This window comes from Heliangelus exortis, chromosome 18, assembly GCF_036169615.1.
Source record: "Heliangelus exortis chromosome 18, bHelExo1.hap1, whole genome shotgun sequence".
Classification (NCBI taxonomy): Eukaryota; Metazoa; Chordata; class Aves; order Apodiformes; family Trochilidae; genus Heliangelus; species Heliangelus exortis.
This window is the reverse complement of record NC_092439.1, coordinates 14,495,791-14,512,142: the sequence shown is the minus strand read 5'-3', so window position 1 is coordinate 14,512,142 and position 16,352 is coordinate 14,495,791. Positions and strand designations below refer to the sequence as shown.

Below are 16,352 nucleotides of genomic sequence, written 5' to 3'. Positions count from 1 at the left end.
GAGATCATTTCACAGGTCTCATGGGTGAAATCTTCAGGTCCTGCATTGCTAAATGGCTTTGCCTTTTGAAGCAACACAGCATCCCAACTTTCCTGATTTAAATTCACCTTGTGAGCAATAGTAACACCCAGATCTCCTCCTAGAGGCCTCCTTGTCTTTAAGCAGTTGATTATTTCTCAGATTAAATACATTGCACTTACCCATTTTTTCAGGCTGTGGTCCAATTTGTCAATATCATTTTGACTACCAGATGAATCTTCTCTATTTCCCACTCCTCCAGAAAATCCAATCAGGACTGAAAGGTACTTGCAGCAAGGTATATGTGGATGCAAAAGCTTTCCAATTCCAAGGCAATATTTTTAAAATTATCTGTGAATTGGGGTCTGAGCTACATTCAGAAGAGTTTTCCCTTAGTACCATAGGTGCAGCTCATCTCTCTAAGTAGGTTTCCCAAGAGAATTAAATCTGGACAGAGCAGGCAAACATCCAAATCTCCAGTTATTCACCTTTGCTGACAATGCTGGGAGGCAGTTTGAGATGAAATTCCTACCACAAAGGTCACAGAATATCTGGGACCAGTGCCTGGATGCTGAGGGTACCTCTCTTTGCTTTTTCCCCACCAGGTAAAAATGGCATTAGGGAAAATGCTCCATTTAGAAAGGACTTTCTCATGTTCTTATGGTCCAGCTGATCCACATCTTTCAACTGCAGCTCCAAAAAATCAGAACTATATCCCAGCTGAGGACAGGTCTTGGTGTTGGGCCGTGTCACTTGTTGAAAATACCCATTCACCTCTTTTTGTGCAGTGCTCCTGCCTCCTCTGGTGTCCTGAATCACAGCTCTGACTCTTCCTCAACCTCCCAAAAGGGACACAGAGGGAGGAAGGACACAGGACACAGGATGGCAGCAGCTGCTCTGCTCCTCAGGCTCCAGACAACTCTTGGAATCCTTTGTAAAATGGCATCAGAGAGAGGAACACAACAGGCCTGGTTTGGAAGTGGGATGGAGCACTGGCAGTAATTTGGCAGCTTTCAAGGTGCAACATGTGCATTAGCACTTATATTCATGGGAGTTCTTATTCCCATAACACCTCTGGTGTAAAATTATCCCCATTATACAGACTGGGAACTGAAAAGCAAGAAAAGAGGTGACTCAATTCCACCAGCAAGGCTGAAAGAGAATCCCAGTCCTGGACTCAAGAAAAGTGCCTTACACACCAAGATGGCTCAAGTAAACCAAACCAAAATAGATTTTTAATTCCCTGATGTTGCTAATCATCCTATAACTGTGCCTAACACCTCGCTGACCTTGCTCACCACATGGAACTACTTTGACCTCTTCAGACCTATCCTCACCTTAGAGCAAGATGCATTTCACTTCACACAAAAAATTTCCCAAATCCCCTCCCTGTTACAGCTCAGCCTCACCACGCAGGAGCTGAATTTGAAAACAAGATTCTGAACCCTGAATCCCAGGAAAGCTGAGGGCAGCAATCTGTGCCAGGTCACTAGGAGAGGAAAAAAACGAGGTACAAACACCTCTAGTGTACAAAGCTCTAGTTTTTTTGGGTTATTTTTACTAGATTTCTAGCAAAACCACCCCTGCAGGGTGCTAAACTATCAAACTCTCCTAACACAAACCCATCCAGCAGTACCTGGGGCCAGCAGAGCTGGAGGTGCCTGTGTTGGGTGGAAAATGCCAGCAGAGCAAAAGCCAAATTTCTGCAGCTGTGCACAGAGACACTGAGAGGCTCTGACAACCCTGTGTGCCTGCAGCCCAGGACCTGAAAAAAAAAAAAAGCAGATAAATGAGATAAATGCACTTGACTGGGCCTGGCTGCAAGGTCACCAGGGGTGGATTTGCAGAGTTTTGCCCTGGGCACTAATGGAACAATAATGGAACAATCTGCAGACTCAGCTGGCAGGGATGCTCCCAGCAATGTGCACAGAGTCATTCCATGCCAAAAAACTGCAGGAATCTCCCAAGGTTCTACTAGCAATGGCTTGGAGGATATGGATTTGAAATGTCTCAGGGACCAAAAATAATTTTAAAACCAAGCAAACAAAAAGGGGTTTGTTTAGGGCTTTCATGGGTTGGTTACAACTTTGGCTGTAAGGATAAAATTCAGTCTTTCCTGAACTTGTGCCCTATTTCAAACTACTGAGAATAATCATCTGAAATTTGTCAAAACAGGATTTAAAGCTGAATTTTTGCCATATAATAATGCTGGCTGGGTTGGAAGCTTTAGAGAGACCCTTGAGTTAAGCATCCATTAAAAAACCAAAACCAAACAAACATTGCAGGAAGGCTGTGAAAGACTGATTATTTATTTAAATGCCCATGAATTTCCAGGCTGGAAAACGTCTGGAAAAAAACCCTGCCATGCAAAAATCAAAAGAAGTGTTGAGGTGGGAATGAGCAGCACAGCCTCCCAATCATCCCAGGTCCCTGAAAGCTTCCAAGGTGGGAAGCTCCAGGTCTCTGTGCAGACGGATTTGCCCTTTTCAAGTCATCTTTGGTTAGTGGGGAAGTTTTCATGATTCAGTAGATTTGTAATTACTCTCAGGTAACTCTACTCCTGCTGGAAAGCAAAATATAAATGCACAATACCTTGCTGAGGGTGCACAAGCAACACGGGTCCCTCCCAGAGAGTCACTGGAGCCGGGCTTGGACTCATCTCAGCTCCCTGATTCCTCCTCTGCCTCTGGGACCTCTCACAGCTGGGTCCTGCCCAGCCCAAGACCTCAGCCCTGATTCACCATTTCAGCCTCCAGCCCTGGAATGCAGCCATCAGAAACCCAGAGCTATTTTTACCCCTGAGCAGCCCCATAAAATTCCTAAAGCTTTCCCCTAAACCTCCCCCCCTGAGCCCGGCCAGCTCAGCTGCAAAGGTCCCTGGCATTTGGTCTGGTTTTTCAGCTCCCCAGTTGCTATCAACAGGACAAAGCAGCTCAGCCCCTGGCAGCAGGCAGCCTTCAGAAGTCAGACATCTGATCCCAGCTGTCAAAATTAGAAATTCCTCAGAAATGCTTTGCTCCAGGAGATCAGATTAGCTCGGAGCAGTAAGTGGCAATGCAGCTTGTCCTGTGCCCCACCAGCCCCAGCCTCCACTTCACAAATCTGGGATCACAGCTTCAGCTGACACAAATAAAAATCACTGCAGGTTTTCAGGAAAAACACAAGTCCAAGGCAACTCCAAAAAAAAAAAACCCAACAAAAAGCACCAAACCAAACCAAACACACACAAAAAAACCCCCAAAAGAGAACAGTGGGATTTTATATAGAACATCCAGAAATATATAATTAATAACAAATTTTTCATTAATATCTTTAATTAATATCTTTAATTAGCAACAAATCAGAGCCAGACACCTGAACTAAGCTTTCCAGTTTATACAGAGAGCACTGACCACTGGAAACTTTTACACCTGTTCTGTCTTCCACATCCAGGATTCTATGAGTACTGCAGAAATAAAAATGCAATCTGAGCTTATTGCAGAGGAATAAATAACAATAAAAAAGGGACTGATCAGATTTTTTGCAAACTCAACTATTTTCAACACAATATAGAAGAACTTTGGCAGAGAACAGGCCACAAGCAGGTTCATAGCTGGTCATACATAAGGGGTCTAAGTGACCAAGAACCAGCAGACTCACTGACTTTACTTGCTCTTACACTTTTTAGACAGTTTAAAATAACTGCAGGCATTTCTCAGAAACACAGGGTTAGAACACAAAAGGCATGACACAAAGCTGACAGAGCTACTGACAAAATATCTATTATTAGTCCTTAACCTGGGGAAGCATCTGGAGGCTTGGGCAAGAATTAACAGCTCAACACTATCACATCTTATATTAAAAAATGGTCCCTGCCACCCAGAGTTTTCAGGATCATGAAGCAGTGTGCAAAGGGTAAGGCTGCCAAGCTCATGGGAAGACATTTAGGATCACCATTAAGCAGCAGATGCCACAACCCACCCAGTTTACCAGAGAATTTTAGGGGCAGCAAAGCCTACAAGGTCCCTCCCAAGAAGAGCTGCAACGGAACCAATAGCACCCAGATGGACCTTAGTGCTACAAGCAACTGAGAGGCAAATTTTGCCCAGATAGGCAAAGTGACATGATGAAAACAGCCATTTGTGAAAAAGTAAGGAATATTCCTCAGATCACCCCCAGCTGAGCCCTCCCAGCATGATCCTGCCTGGCTCTGCAGATTTTCTAAGCAAGAGCTGGGGCTGCCAGCCTGCCCTGAGCCCATGGAGGGGGTGCTGGCAGAGCACAAGGAAAACCCCTAAACCACAGTCAGAGTGTGTAGAAGAAGATGGAGCATACCTGAAGTGGGTCAGATCTGACATCAATGAGCTGGAGCTCAGAAAAGGTGTTAAACAACTACAGGAGAGGTAGAAGGGTCTCATGTCTGGCAGGCTGAGCCACTCCAGCCTTGTGCCCTGGGAAATAAAGTGGAAGAAATGCTGGTGCTGTGAGTTCATCTCTCTGGGAGAGATTATCCCCAGTGAGCAGCCTGCTGCTACCCCTGCAATGAGCTGACTCTCCAGGAGTCCCTTTAATCTGCACTTGGACACCAGAAATGCCATCAGCCAAGAGAGAATCTACCCAAGGAAAGCCCTGTGCAAGTAGCTTCACAGTTTCAATCACTTTTCACCCAAAAACTACAAAGCATGTGTTTGCTGCCCACTCCATGCGTCGCACTTCAAGAGTAGACACTTCCTTAGGTTATTTGCTCACACAAAAAAGAGGAAAAGGCTGGTACAAACTCCATCCCTTCCCAAGAATATTTATGGTTCTCCATGCATCCTACCAAACAGAATTCAAAGGTGGAAAAAAAGCTCTGCACTAACAAAACCCTGAGGTTGTCTGCTAATTCCTTCTGGTTTTAACACCTTATTCAGCAAGCTTTGAACTTTTTTAAAACCAGGAGGTGAAGAGCCACGATAATCTCCAGGAATTTTTAAACAGGCTTCCTTGGAGACTGCCAACACCAGGCAGGAAATCCTCATCATTTTCCCAGCTGAACTCCCTGGTTCGTGTAGTGATGCTGAGGGATGGCCAGAGGAGTGTCTAAAACTGGGAGCAGCAACACCTGAAGCTATCTGAGAGCCTTAATATTTGCTGATTTGTTTCTAAATAATTAGAATCATACAATTATAAAATTATTTCGTTGGGTGGGACCTTAAAGATCACCTGGTTCCACCACCCCTGCATGGGATGGGACCTCTTCCACTGGACCGAGTTGCTCAAAGCCCCATCCAACCTGGGATCCTTGGATATCAGCAAGCTCTCCTGGGCTCCTCTCCCCTCCAGGATTTTATCCCATGATACCCTCCCTACCAAGCAGGTCTCTGAAGAGGTCAAGATCTGCTCCTCTGAAGTCCAGGGTAGTGAGTTTGCTGCACGCCCTCCTTGCTGCTCCAAGGATCCTAAATTCCAGCATTTTGTGATCACTGCAGCCAAAACTGCCCTTAAACTTCATGTTATCCTCCACCAGCACATAATCCTTGTCAGTGAGAACAGGTCCAGCACAGCAAGGTTTTCTAGTTAGCTCCTCCACCCCTTGGAGACAGAAATTGTCACCAGTGCACCCCAGGAAGTCCCTGGCTGGATTGCTGGGTTGTCCCTGCAGCAGATGCTGAGGTGCCTGAAATCCCCCATGGAGCCCATGGCCTGAGAGGGGGAGGTTGCTCCTCTCTGCCTGGAGAGGGCTTCATCTGCTGGCTCACCCTGGTCACACTTTAACCCTGAACCAGAAGGGTCCCTCACCCATCCCCAGGCAGAATTCTCTGGTCATTGGTGTCCTTGTCCCCCCCTTTCCTAAAGAGCTCACACCCATCCATCACTGCACTCCAGGCACAGCCCCCATCCCAGTGCTGCCCAGCACATCACAGCCCTGCAGGAATCAACCTTTCTGACACCTCCTGCTCATTTTGGACCCCCAGTGAAGTTGCCTCACTGCCTGGGACTGCATTTTCCTTCATTCCAGGTTGTTCTCCTGCCAGCCTGGGATCCTTCCCCAGGCTCAGGGCATCTCTTACTGGCATTTGGCTTCAAAGTGGTGGCAGTGGGATGGATTGAGGATCTCCTGCCCCAGCAACTCGAGCTGGAAGCCCTCCAAAGCTGCTCTCACTTTTCCCTGAACAATTAACCCAGGCTCCTCAGAGCAAGTCCACAGCCCTGGCTGTGCCACCATCCCATAACCATTTCTTGATTTTCCCAATACAATTTGGCCTTTCAAGCCTTTTCCCTTTGACCAGGAGCACTGATGACAAAAAGGATCCGTGCTCCCAAGTCCCTCACTGCTGTTCCCAAGGATCTGCAATCCTTCTTCACAGGCTGCTCCTGGCTCCATGGAGCCCCTGGCAAAGAGCAGAGTGGGTTACAGGCAGTGGGATGTCCAAGTCTGGGGAGGTTTTCAGTGATGCAAGTCCCTGGGAAGCAGCACATCCCTCTGGAGCATGGACCAGGCCAGCAAACATCTTCCTGCACTCCTCTCAGAAGGGTCTCCTGCTCCCATCACCCCTTATTTCTCCTTCTCCTTTCCACTTCTGACATGGAGAGCTCACTGGGTTGCCTTCTCTGTGGTTCTTGTGGGTTTTTTCCCCAGCCTGCAGAGCTGGGAAGAGGTTCTGCAGGGTTTGGAGGGAACACTCTTTTTCCTGATGTTTCTTTACCTCTGAAATCTTCCATTCTTCCACATTCTTGCCTTCCCTCCTTTCTGGGTGTGCTGGTGGGGCAGTTACTGGCTGGGCTTTCCCTGGATCCAGCTCCCTCCCTGACACAGGTGCTCTTAAAAACCAATCTTTTTCCTTCCTGTCCTCAGTTTTCTGCTAAATGGAAGTGGCTTGGTCTCAATGGTCAAAAAGAAAAAGGAAATTAAAAAAAACCCTACCCAAAGCACCCAATCTGTTTTTAGGTATCAAAAGAAGAAATCACCAGAAGTGCTGGAGCAGTCACAGTGACATTTAAGAAAGGAGGAAAGAGCAGAAACAAATTAGAGAAGTAGAAATTCAGGGTGCTGAATTCCAGCAACTTGTAATGGTTTTGTCCTGCTGGAAAATCCACACTCCTCACCTGACTGTTGGGAATTAGCATTACACAAGGCATTTTTAAAGATGTTTTCAGGCAGAATCATTGAATCATGGAATGGGTTGGGTTGGAAGGGACCTTAAAGCTCATCCAGTCCCAACCCCTTTCCATGGTCAGGGACCCCTCCCACAGCCCAGGGTGCTCCATCCCCATCCAACCTGGGCTGAGACACTGCCAGGGATGGGGCAGCCACAGCTTCCCTGGGCAGCCTGGGACAGGGGCTCAGCACCCTCAAATTCAAGAATTTCTTCCTCATGTCCAACCTCAATCTCCCCTCTTCCAGTTTTAACCCATTTCCCTTGTCCTCTCCCTACCCCCCATGCACAAAGCCCTCCCCCAGCTTTCTTGTAGCCCCTTCAGATATTGGGAGGTTGCTCTGAGCTCACCTGGGAGCCTCCTCTTCTCCAACAACCCCAACATCTTTACTCTCTCTTCCCAGCTCCTTTTCTTCAGCAGGCTCAGGCATCACCAGCATCCATCCCAAATGGCAGAAGGGAGAAGCCCTGCAGAGCTCCCAGGAGCCAGGTTTGCTGCTCAGGGTGAGCTCCCTTGGTGTTCATGTCCCTGCAGCTTCATGCCCAGTGCCCTCAGGGGTCTGATCCCCTCCAAAGGGCTGAGATGTTCACAGAATCAAACCTGACTTGGGAGGCAGAGGCCAAGAACTGATGCAACTGAACTATTCCAACCCAGACTGCACACAAGGATAAGCTCAAGTGTGAGATTTGCATGGAAAAGAGGAAAACTGGAAGCTGTGTCTCTCAGGGTCTGCTTAGGACTTGCACTGATGCAGCCTTATTCATAGAATCACAGAATCAGCTGGGTTGGAAGGGACCTCAGAGATCACCAAGTCCAACCCTTGCTCCACTCCCCCCGTGGTTCCCAGCCCATGGCACTGAGTGCCACATCCAGGCTCTTTTGAAATATCTCCAGGGATGGAGAATCCACCCCTTCCCTGGGCAGCCCATTCCAATGGCTGAGCACCCTCTCCAGAAAGAAATTCTTTCTAATGTCCAACCTAAACCTCCCCTGGCACAACTTGAGACCTCTTGTGCCCTCTTGTCTTGCTGAGAGTTGCCTGGGAGCAGAGCCCAACCCCCCCCTGGCTCCAACCTCCTTTCAGGGAGTTGGAGAGAGTGATGAGGTCTCCCCTGAGCCTCCTCTTCTCCAGCCTCAACACCCCCAGCTCCCTCAGCCCTTCCTCACAGGAATTCTGCTGGATCCCTTCACCATCTCAGTTCCCTCCTTTCATTGCTCAACAGCTTCTGGTTACAGCCATGCCACTCAAGAATTATCCCAATATTTCTTACATCTACTGTTTCCCAAAGCATTTGCTCTGAGCTCCTGCTGGAAAAGGATCCTGTGCTAATGTTCCTCTGGCTTACAGCTGCTTTCCTTCATGAACTCAAGGCCTTGCAACATAGATTTTTAATATATAAGTTCTCTGAATGCATTGGCAGAAAGAGCTGCAGCTATTAAACCAACTATGGTCTGATATTAAGGGCCCCCACTTTGGTGGAGAATGGAAGGACACTCCTGGGGTGCTGGTGCTAACAGGAAAGCTTAATCCTGCCCAAAAAGTCCCTGCATTAACGAAATGTTAAATCAGCAACAGAAGATGCCAACGTTTTAAATTCTGAAGGCCACCTCCTAGGTGTTTACCTTTAATTTGGGCTTCTTTTCTTGCTATATGGTACTTGTCAGATAATGCAAAATACATCAAATCAGGGGTTTCTTTCAGAAATTCTTCTGGAGAGACTCTCCCTGAGTTCTTCCCTGGATCACAGATTGGTTTTTCCCTCTTAATTTCATCTCTTACCCCCTCTCTATTACACTCTCCCACATCAATAGCTAAAATGTCAGTAATCTCTGTAAAATATATATGAATAAATATGAAATGCCATAACAGTTATTGAAAAAATTAATAAATCTCTTGCATTCATGTAGCTGCTTCTAGTCTGGTTCCTCAGAACTCAAAATGGAAGGAAATAGATGATCAAATACATATATTGTAATATATATAATAAATATATGTATATAATATATATATAGACATGCATATTTATGCATATATAGGTAATATATATATACACATATATATATATAATGTAACAAGACAGTAACAAATGTTAATTGCATTCAAGATACAACATAATAATAATGCAGCATTCAAGATACAACTAAAACCAAAACACACATCTACTTTTTTTTCTCCAGGAGGCTCAGTTTTGAACGGTGCATGTAAAAAACACTCTTTAGCTTCTATGACTTGTAGCAGGTGCCTTCCTTACCATAAAATCTACTTTTATCAACAGCAGTGGATAACCTAAAACATTTTTCAGCATTTCAGCCTTTCCAGAGAGGAAGACTAAGAAAGCAAGGATTTCTTTTTTTATTTTGTTTTTTGTGAGAATCAGCCATTCCCTCAGTGTAGCATCTCCATACTTCAGTTGCTCCTCAGTTGCTTCCCAGGTAAATCCAGGCAAAATATTTCATATTTACCCAGGGCTGCCCCCCAGCTGGGAATCCCCTCCACATGCAGCTATCCCTGAATTTTTCAGAGTAGCTTTTGCTGGGACAGCTCAAAGCTGCCACTTTTTGGGGCTTGCCAGCTCTGCTCCTGCCCTTGGCTCAGAGCAGAGGGCACCAGGATGGCAGCTGGGACAAGATGCTCTTCATCTGGGAAAAGCCAAATGGTTTCTACACGACAGAGGATCAATAACTGAAGCTGGGATCAAAGAAAAGAGCTGAGCCTTGCTTAATCCCAGCAGGACATTTTTTTTTGAGGGGTCTTTTTGAGGAATTTGATGGATGGAATCAAGGAGGGGCATCTCTCCAAGGGGATAGGTTGGGTCCCCCCAGTTTCTCAGCAGCACACCATATAATAGCACCCAAAAAAGTACTGTAAGGCATACAAAGTATGGAAGTAAATGAAGGTATGGAATGTATGCATATGTATGGATGTAAAGCATGGAGCCAGCATTCAGCAGGGCTCTGAGGGATGCCCTGGAGCTAGGGAATGAGGACAGCTCCAGCAGCACCCAGTTCAGGTGATCAGAAAAGGGCATGCTGTTCTCCCACAGGATTCTCCTGGAAAAGCTGTCAGCCTGCAGCTTGGACAGGAGCACCCTGTGCTGGGTCAGGAACTGGCTGGAACGGGCCCAGAGAGTGGTGCTGAACGGGGCTGATCCAGTTGGTGGCTGTGGTGTCCCCCAGGGATCAGTGTTGGGCCCAGTGCTGTTTAATATCTTTAGTGATGATTTAGATGGGGGGATTGAGTCCATCATCAGCAAATTCACAGGTGACACCAAGCTGGGGGGAAGTGTGGATCAGCTGGAAGGCAGGAGGGCTCTGCAGAGGGACCTGGACAGACTGGAGAGTTGGGCTGATCCCAAGGGGATGAGGTTCAACATTCCAAGGGCTGGGTCCTGCACTTTGGCCACAAGAACCCCATGGGGAGCTCCAGGCTGGGCACAGAGTGGCAGAAAGGGAGCTGGGAGTCTGGATTGCCAGGAAGCTGAAGAGGAGGCAGCAGTGTGCCCAGGTGGCCAAGAAGGCCAATGGCATCCTGGGCTGGCTCAGGAACAGCGTGGCCAGCAGGTCCAGGGAAGGGATTCTGCCCCTGTGCTCAGCCCTGGGGAGGCCACAGCTTGAGTCCTGTGTCCAGTTCTGGGCCCCTCAGCTCAGGAAGGAGATTGAGGTGCTGGAGCAGGTCCAGAGAAGAGCAAGGAGGCTGGGAAGGGATCCAGCACAAGTCCTGTGAGGAAGGGCTGAGGGAGCTGGGGGTGTTGAGGCTGGAGAAGAGGAGGCTCAGGGGAGACCTCATCACTCTCTCCAACTCCCTGAAAGGAGGTTGGAGCCAGGGGGGGTTGGGCTCTGCTCCCAGGCAACTCTCAGCAAGACAAGAGGGCACAAGAGGTCTCAAGTTGTGCCAGGGGAGGTTTAGGTTGGACATCAGAAAGAATTTCTTTCTGGAGAGGGTGCTCAGCCATTGGAATGGGCTGCCCAGGGAAGGGGTGGATTCTCCATCCCTGGAGATATTTCAAAAGAGCCAGGATGTGGCACTCAGTGCCATGGGCTGGGAACCACGGGGGGAGTGGAGCAAGGGTTGGACTTGATGAGCTCTGAGCTCCCTTCCAACCCAGCCCATTCTATGATTCTGTGATTCTATGAATACAGATGCTGGAATCAATGTCATGCACAAGGCTACAGGGCATGGCACTCCCTACAAGCAAAACAGCACCTTAAATAGTATTTATTTATCCTGACATGTACATCTGTGTATGTTCTTGTCTCCCACCTCCCTCACCGTGTTCTTAGGAGACAATTCCTGAAAGTGCTCATAGCAAAATCACTCTCTTCCAGTTTTTCTTTTCCTGAAGTTCACCAGACCTCAGAGCTTACCTGTCCTCTCTAGGTGTATCAGTTAATTTACACAAATGGAACCCCTCTTTCTGGAGATTCTATTTCCCATTTGTCTTTCCATCACCAAAACACAACCACTGAGGTGATAGCAGCACACACATGAGCACTGGCACAGGGATTCCAAAGGCATCACACACCTAGCTGGCTTATCATCTTTGGAAAGGCCACTAACAGGCAATATAAAAAACACAGGCAATATAAAATACACATGCAATTTCTTTAGCTTGTTCAGTCACAGAGCTTCTCTGCAAAAAAAAAAAAAAACCAAAAAAACCCACGTAATTTTCACCGCAGTGCAGAAAATACTTTATTGTGACCATTACTCATCATAAAAGTAATGTTACACAGCAGGCTATGGATTCAGAGAGGCATTTCAGCTCATACCTTGCTCAGGAACTCAACAGCCCCATCTCACCCACAGCCCCATAAACCAAGAGGTGAGAAGCAGGAGCTGCCTATTGCTGCCTGGCAAGGCAAAGCTGGGGGGCATTTGTAACTGGACTGAAATCCCCAGGGATGAGCAGCAGGGTATTTCCTGTTAGTCTGACAAACTCCTCCACACCAAACTGCTCTTTTTAGCATGGGATAAACAAGCAATCTATTGAGTACCAGCAGCCCAGAATTTCTGGGGTGTCCTGCACACAGCAACGTGCTAAAAAGACTTTAATGCCACCCCAGGTTCAGTGCCCTTCAGGATTTTTCTCCTTTGACTCCAGAATGCACAGGAATGAAAGGAAAATAATATTCCTGCAGGCCAGTAGAAGAACATGCAACTTTCTCCCTCCCTTTCCAAAGCCCACGAGGGCTCCGTGGAAATGTGCCAGGGAATATTCAGCCCCTGTGCTGGAGAAATAAAACCCAGAATTCAACAATTCATGAAAGCTGAAGCCAACCAATATTAAAGTTGATCCTACTGAGCCAAGTTTCTGTTACAACCTGAAATGAGTTGTGTGAATCATAAATGAACAGCATTACTCATTTTGCCATTTGGAATAAAAGACTTCTGTGAATTTTCTCAACTGCTATTGTTCTATCATTATCACAGGGGCTGGTATTTAAATTTCCCCCGAGCTCCTTGGCATCCAACAAGGATCTGTCCAAATGTAACTCTGGTCCACAGTTCACCATTAACTGCTTCCCAGTTCACCATTAACCCATGCATGCTTGAGGCCTTCTGAGCACTTTTTATTTTATTTTTTTTTCACCCTAAAAGTAGTAATTTGCCTGAAATTGTGCTCAGACTTCCAGACTGGCAGAGCTCCAGCTCCTTCTGTGGAGGATCTGTCCCTCCTGGGGACTCAGCCTCTGTGCCTAAAGGCTCCAAGGACTGGGATGCTCCTGGATCCTGCATCCCAGCAGCCACCAAATTCAGCATCCCACATCCATCCAGTGGATCAAGTGTTCCTTGGGCAGGTGAGGAACAGCAAGATGACAGCAAATACACAGAGAGAGGAGCAACATCAGAGCAGATTTCATAAAACCTTTCCTCTGACACATTCCCACTGTCACAACATTTCTATGAAACCTTTACAGCCCTGAGAGCTGATGGTGCTGGAAATAAACCCAATGCACTGGGAAACTGTTAAATTATAATCATATTAGCTAAGGGCATCGTATTTCTGACAGCTCCATCATTTTCATTACAGCTTTGGCAAACATGGGAAGCTTTTTACTCCCCATTTAACAGCTATTTTTATCAAGGCCAGCACCACTATTAATAAAAGCACAGTATTAGAGGCTCTGGCTGCATGTTATTAAGAACTAATCTCTCCTTTTTCATTTTAGGAAGAAGAAAAGTGGTGTGACCTACCAGTTTGTCTGGCTGCTGCTGCTGCTGTGAAGGTACAGAAGGAACCCATCTGCATCCAGAAGGGCAGCACAAGAAAAAGCAAATTGTATCAGTGGCGTTTAATTCATGGATTTTCTCTTGAGGCAACACAGTATCTAACCTGGTAAGTGAATCTGAGGCAACCAAAAGGCAGAAAACACAGCAATACCTGACCAACAGGATGCATCTGCTGGGAAAAAAAAAAAAAAGAAAAAAAGAAAAAAAGAGAAAAAGATTTAAAAAAAAAAAAAAAAGAAAAAGAAAAGAAAGAAAGGAAAGAAAAGAAAAGAAAAGAAAGGAGAGGAATGAAAAAAGAAAAAGAAAAAAGAAAAAAGAGAAAAGAAAAAAAGAAAAAAGAGAAAAGAAAAAAGAAAAAAGAAAAAAGAAAAAAGAAAAAAGAAAAGAGAAAAAAGAAAAGGAAAAAAGGAAGCAAAAAAGAAGAAAGAAAAGAAGGAAAAGAGAGAAAAGAGAGAAAAGAGAGAAAAGAGAGAAAAGAGAGAAAAGAGAAAAGAGAAAAAAGAGAAAAGAGAAGAGAGAAGAGAGAAGAGAGAAGAGAGAAAAGAGAAAAGAAAGAAAAGAGAGAAAAGAGAGAAAAGAGAAAAGAAGGAAAAGAGAGAAAAGAGAAAAAGAAGAAAGAAAAGAGAAAAGGAAGAAAAGAAGGAAAAGAAGGAAAAAAGAGAGAAAAGAAAGAAAAGAGAAAAGAGAAAAGAGAAAAGAGAAAAAGAAAGGGAAAAGAAGGAAAGAAGGAAAGAAGGAGAAGGAGAAGGAGAAGGAGAAGGAGGAGAAGAAAGAGAAGAAAGAAAAGAAAGAAAAGAAGGAAAAGAAAAGGAAAAGAAAAGGAAAAGAAGGAAAAGAAAGGAAAAGAAAAGGAAAAGAAGGGAAAGAAAAGAGAAAAAAAAAGAAAAAGGAAAGAAGGAAAGAAGGAAAGAAGGAAAGAAGGAGAAGGAGAAGGAGGAGAAGGAGAAGAAAGAGAAGAAAGAGAAGAAAGAAAAGAAAGAAAAGAAAGAAAAGAAAGAAAAGAAGGAAAAGAAAGGAAAAGAAAGGAAAAGAAAAGGAAAAGAAGGAAAAGAAAGGAAAAGAAAAGGAAAAGAAGGGAAAGAAAAGAGAAAAAAAAAGAAAAAGAGAAAGAAGAGAAAGAAAAGAAAAATGAATGAAAAGAAAAAAAAAGAAAGAAAAAAAAAAGGAAAAAAAAATCCCAGGAACTTAAGTGGAACTCAAGGTGATGGTAGAGCCCCTGATGCTGTCCCCTGTCTCTAATTTCCTACCTGCAGCTGCCATTTGCAGCCCTCAGCCCCAGCTGACAAACAGACCTCACAGTTTGAAGCTTTCCAGAGTCTGAGCTTTGTTAATTACAGCAAATCATCTTTCTTTTGATTTCTATTTATTCCCTTGTGCCCATTCTCCTATTCTTCAGTGGCTCCTGGTAGGAACTCTGTACATCCACAGCTGGTGTGCCTGTATCTCCCTGGTTTGTCAAACACACAGAAGATGTAAAGGAAGAATTTTTTTAATAAAACAAGTTTTAAGAATGCCTCACTTGCAAAAGTCCTCCACAACCCAGCCTGGAAACACAAAACACTCTGCATTCTACAGGCACAGACACCAGCTCTGATGGGACTCTGTTACCAGAACTGGCACACTGCTTTTTTACATTAAAATCCAGGCTTTGCCCCTAAAAAACCCTGAAATATTTACAAATAGCTAATTGACACAGACATGCTTTGGTAAGACAAGATTTTAGGCATCTATATGGGAAACTTAAATTTTCTGCTGCTGGGTTCCCTCTGTAAAGGTTTTCCAGGTAATGTCTTTTCCATCATCCTGAAAAACCACAGTTTGCATCACCCCAAACCAGCACCAATGAAGACAAAATATCAAAATCAAGAAAAGGAAAGGCACACATTAGCAAAGGGAAGGGAAAATATTCATCTCTGCTTCTGCTGCTTTGTGTGCAAACTCCTGTAAAGGGGCAGGAGGAAAAGAAAAAGAACAGTATGGCACAAGAAGAAAATAAGAAAATTTCTTTCCCATTGGACCATTCGGCCCCAGTCTGTATCTGTGCATCAAACACTGCATTTCCAGAGCTGTTTGAGGGGAATTGCAGAGCTATCCTGTGCTGTCCCTACAGCTGGGAGACCCAACTCCTCCCTGCCTGATGCAGAGGGTGACACCACACACCCAGGAACTCACTTGGGTTTGGGGACCTATTCGTAGGCCAACCCCCTGACTTTAAAGCCTTTTTGGCAGAAACCCCTTCTTTCTCCATGAGAAAGCACAGAAATCCCAAATCAAGGAACTGGGCAAAGCTCAGAGAAGTGTTTGGGTTGGGAAAGAGCCTGAAGACCACCAAGTCCAGCTGCTGACAAGCTGACAAGTTCCACCACTAAACCATGGCCCTAAGCACCAGGTCTACACATCCTTTAAACACCCCCAGGGATGGGGGTTCCACCACTTCCCTGGGCAGCCTGGAATAACCCTTTCAGTGAGGAAATAACTGGAAGTAACTCCTAACATCCAACCTAAACATCCCCTGCTGCAACTTGACATCATTCCCTCTTCTCCTACCACTTGTTTCTTGGGACAAGGGACCAACACCCAACTCACTACACCCTACACCCTGCTTTCAGGTAGCTCTCAAGAGCCAGAAGGTTCTTGTCTCTTGCCAAAGGAGCCTCAGCTCCTTTTCTCCACCCTAACAACCCTCAGTTTATTCAGACACTCCTTGTAGGACTCTGCTCCAGACCCTTCCCCACTTTTCTTGCTTTTCTCTAGACTTGCTACATCACCTCTGCCTTGTCCTGGGGATCAGACCCCAAATCAGAACCCACACTATTTCTGATCCAAGCCAGGATGCTGGAGGATTTCCTGGTCCCCCTGCAGTCAGCCTGTCCCAGCCACCTTCTTTTCTTAAACCACAGGAACCTTTCCTAACCATGGGGCTTAGGAACAGCTACACATAGCACACAGAACAAAGAATGGGTCTGAAAACCTGTGAGGGGGA

General features: G+C 45.7%; 1 protein-coding gene across 3 annotated transcripts in view; it reads right to left on the bottom strand.

Moving 5' to 3' along the window:
- The window catches only part of TSPAN4 (tetraspanin 4), a 405,186-nt gene that overhangs the window by 209,729 nt on the left and 179,105 nt on the right, over positions 1 to 16,352 (bottom strand). For 2 of the 3 annotated variants that reach the window (XM_071761610.1, XM_071761612.1), the window contains exon 1: positions 13,334 to 13,382. The exons of the other annotated variant lie outside the window; for it this stretch is intronic. In XM_071761610.1, coding sequence (XP_071617711.1) covers positions 13,334 to 13,382 — 49 coding nt within the window. Of the gene's footprint in view, positions 1 to 13,333; positions 13,383 to 16,352 lie in introns of those variants that run through there. 3 annotated transcript variants of the gene reach the window in all.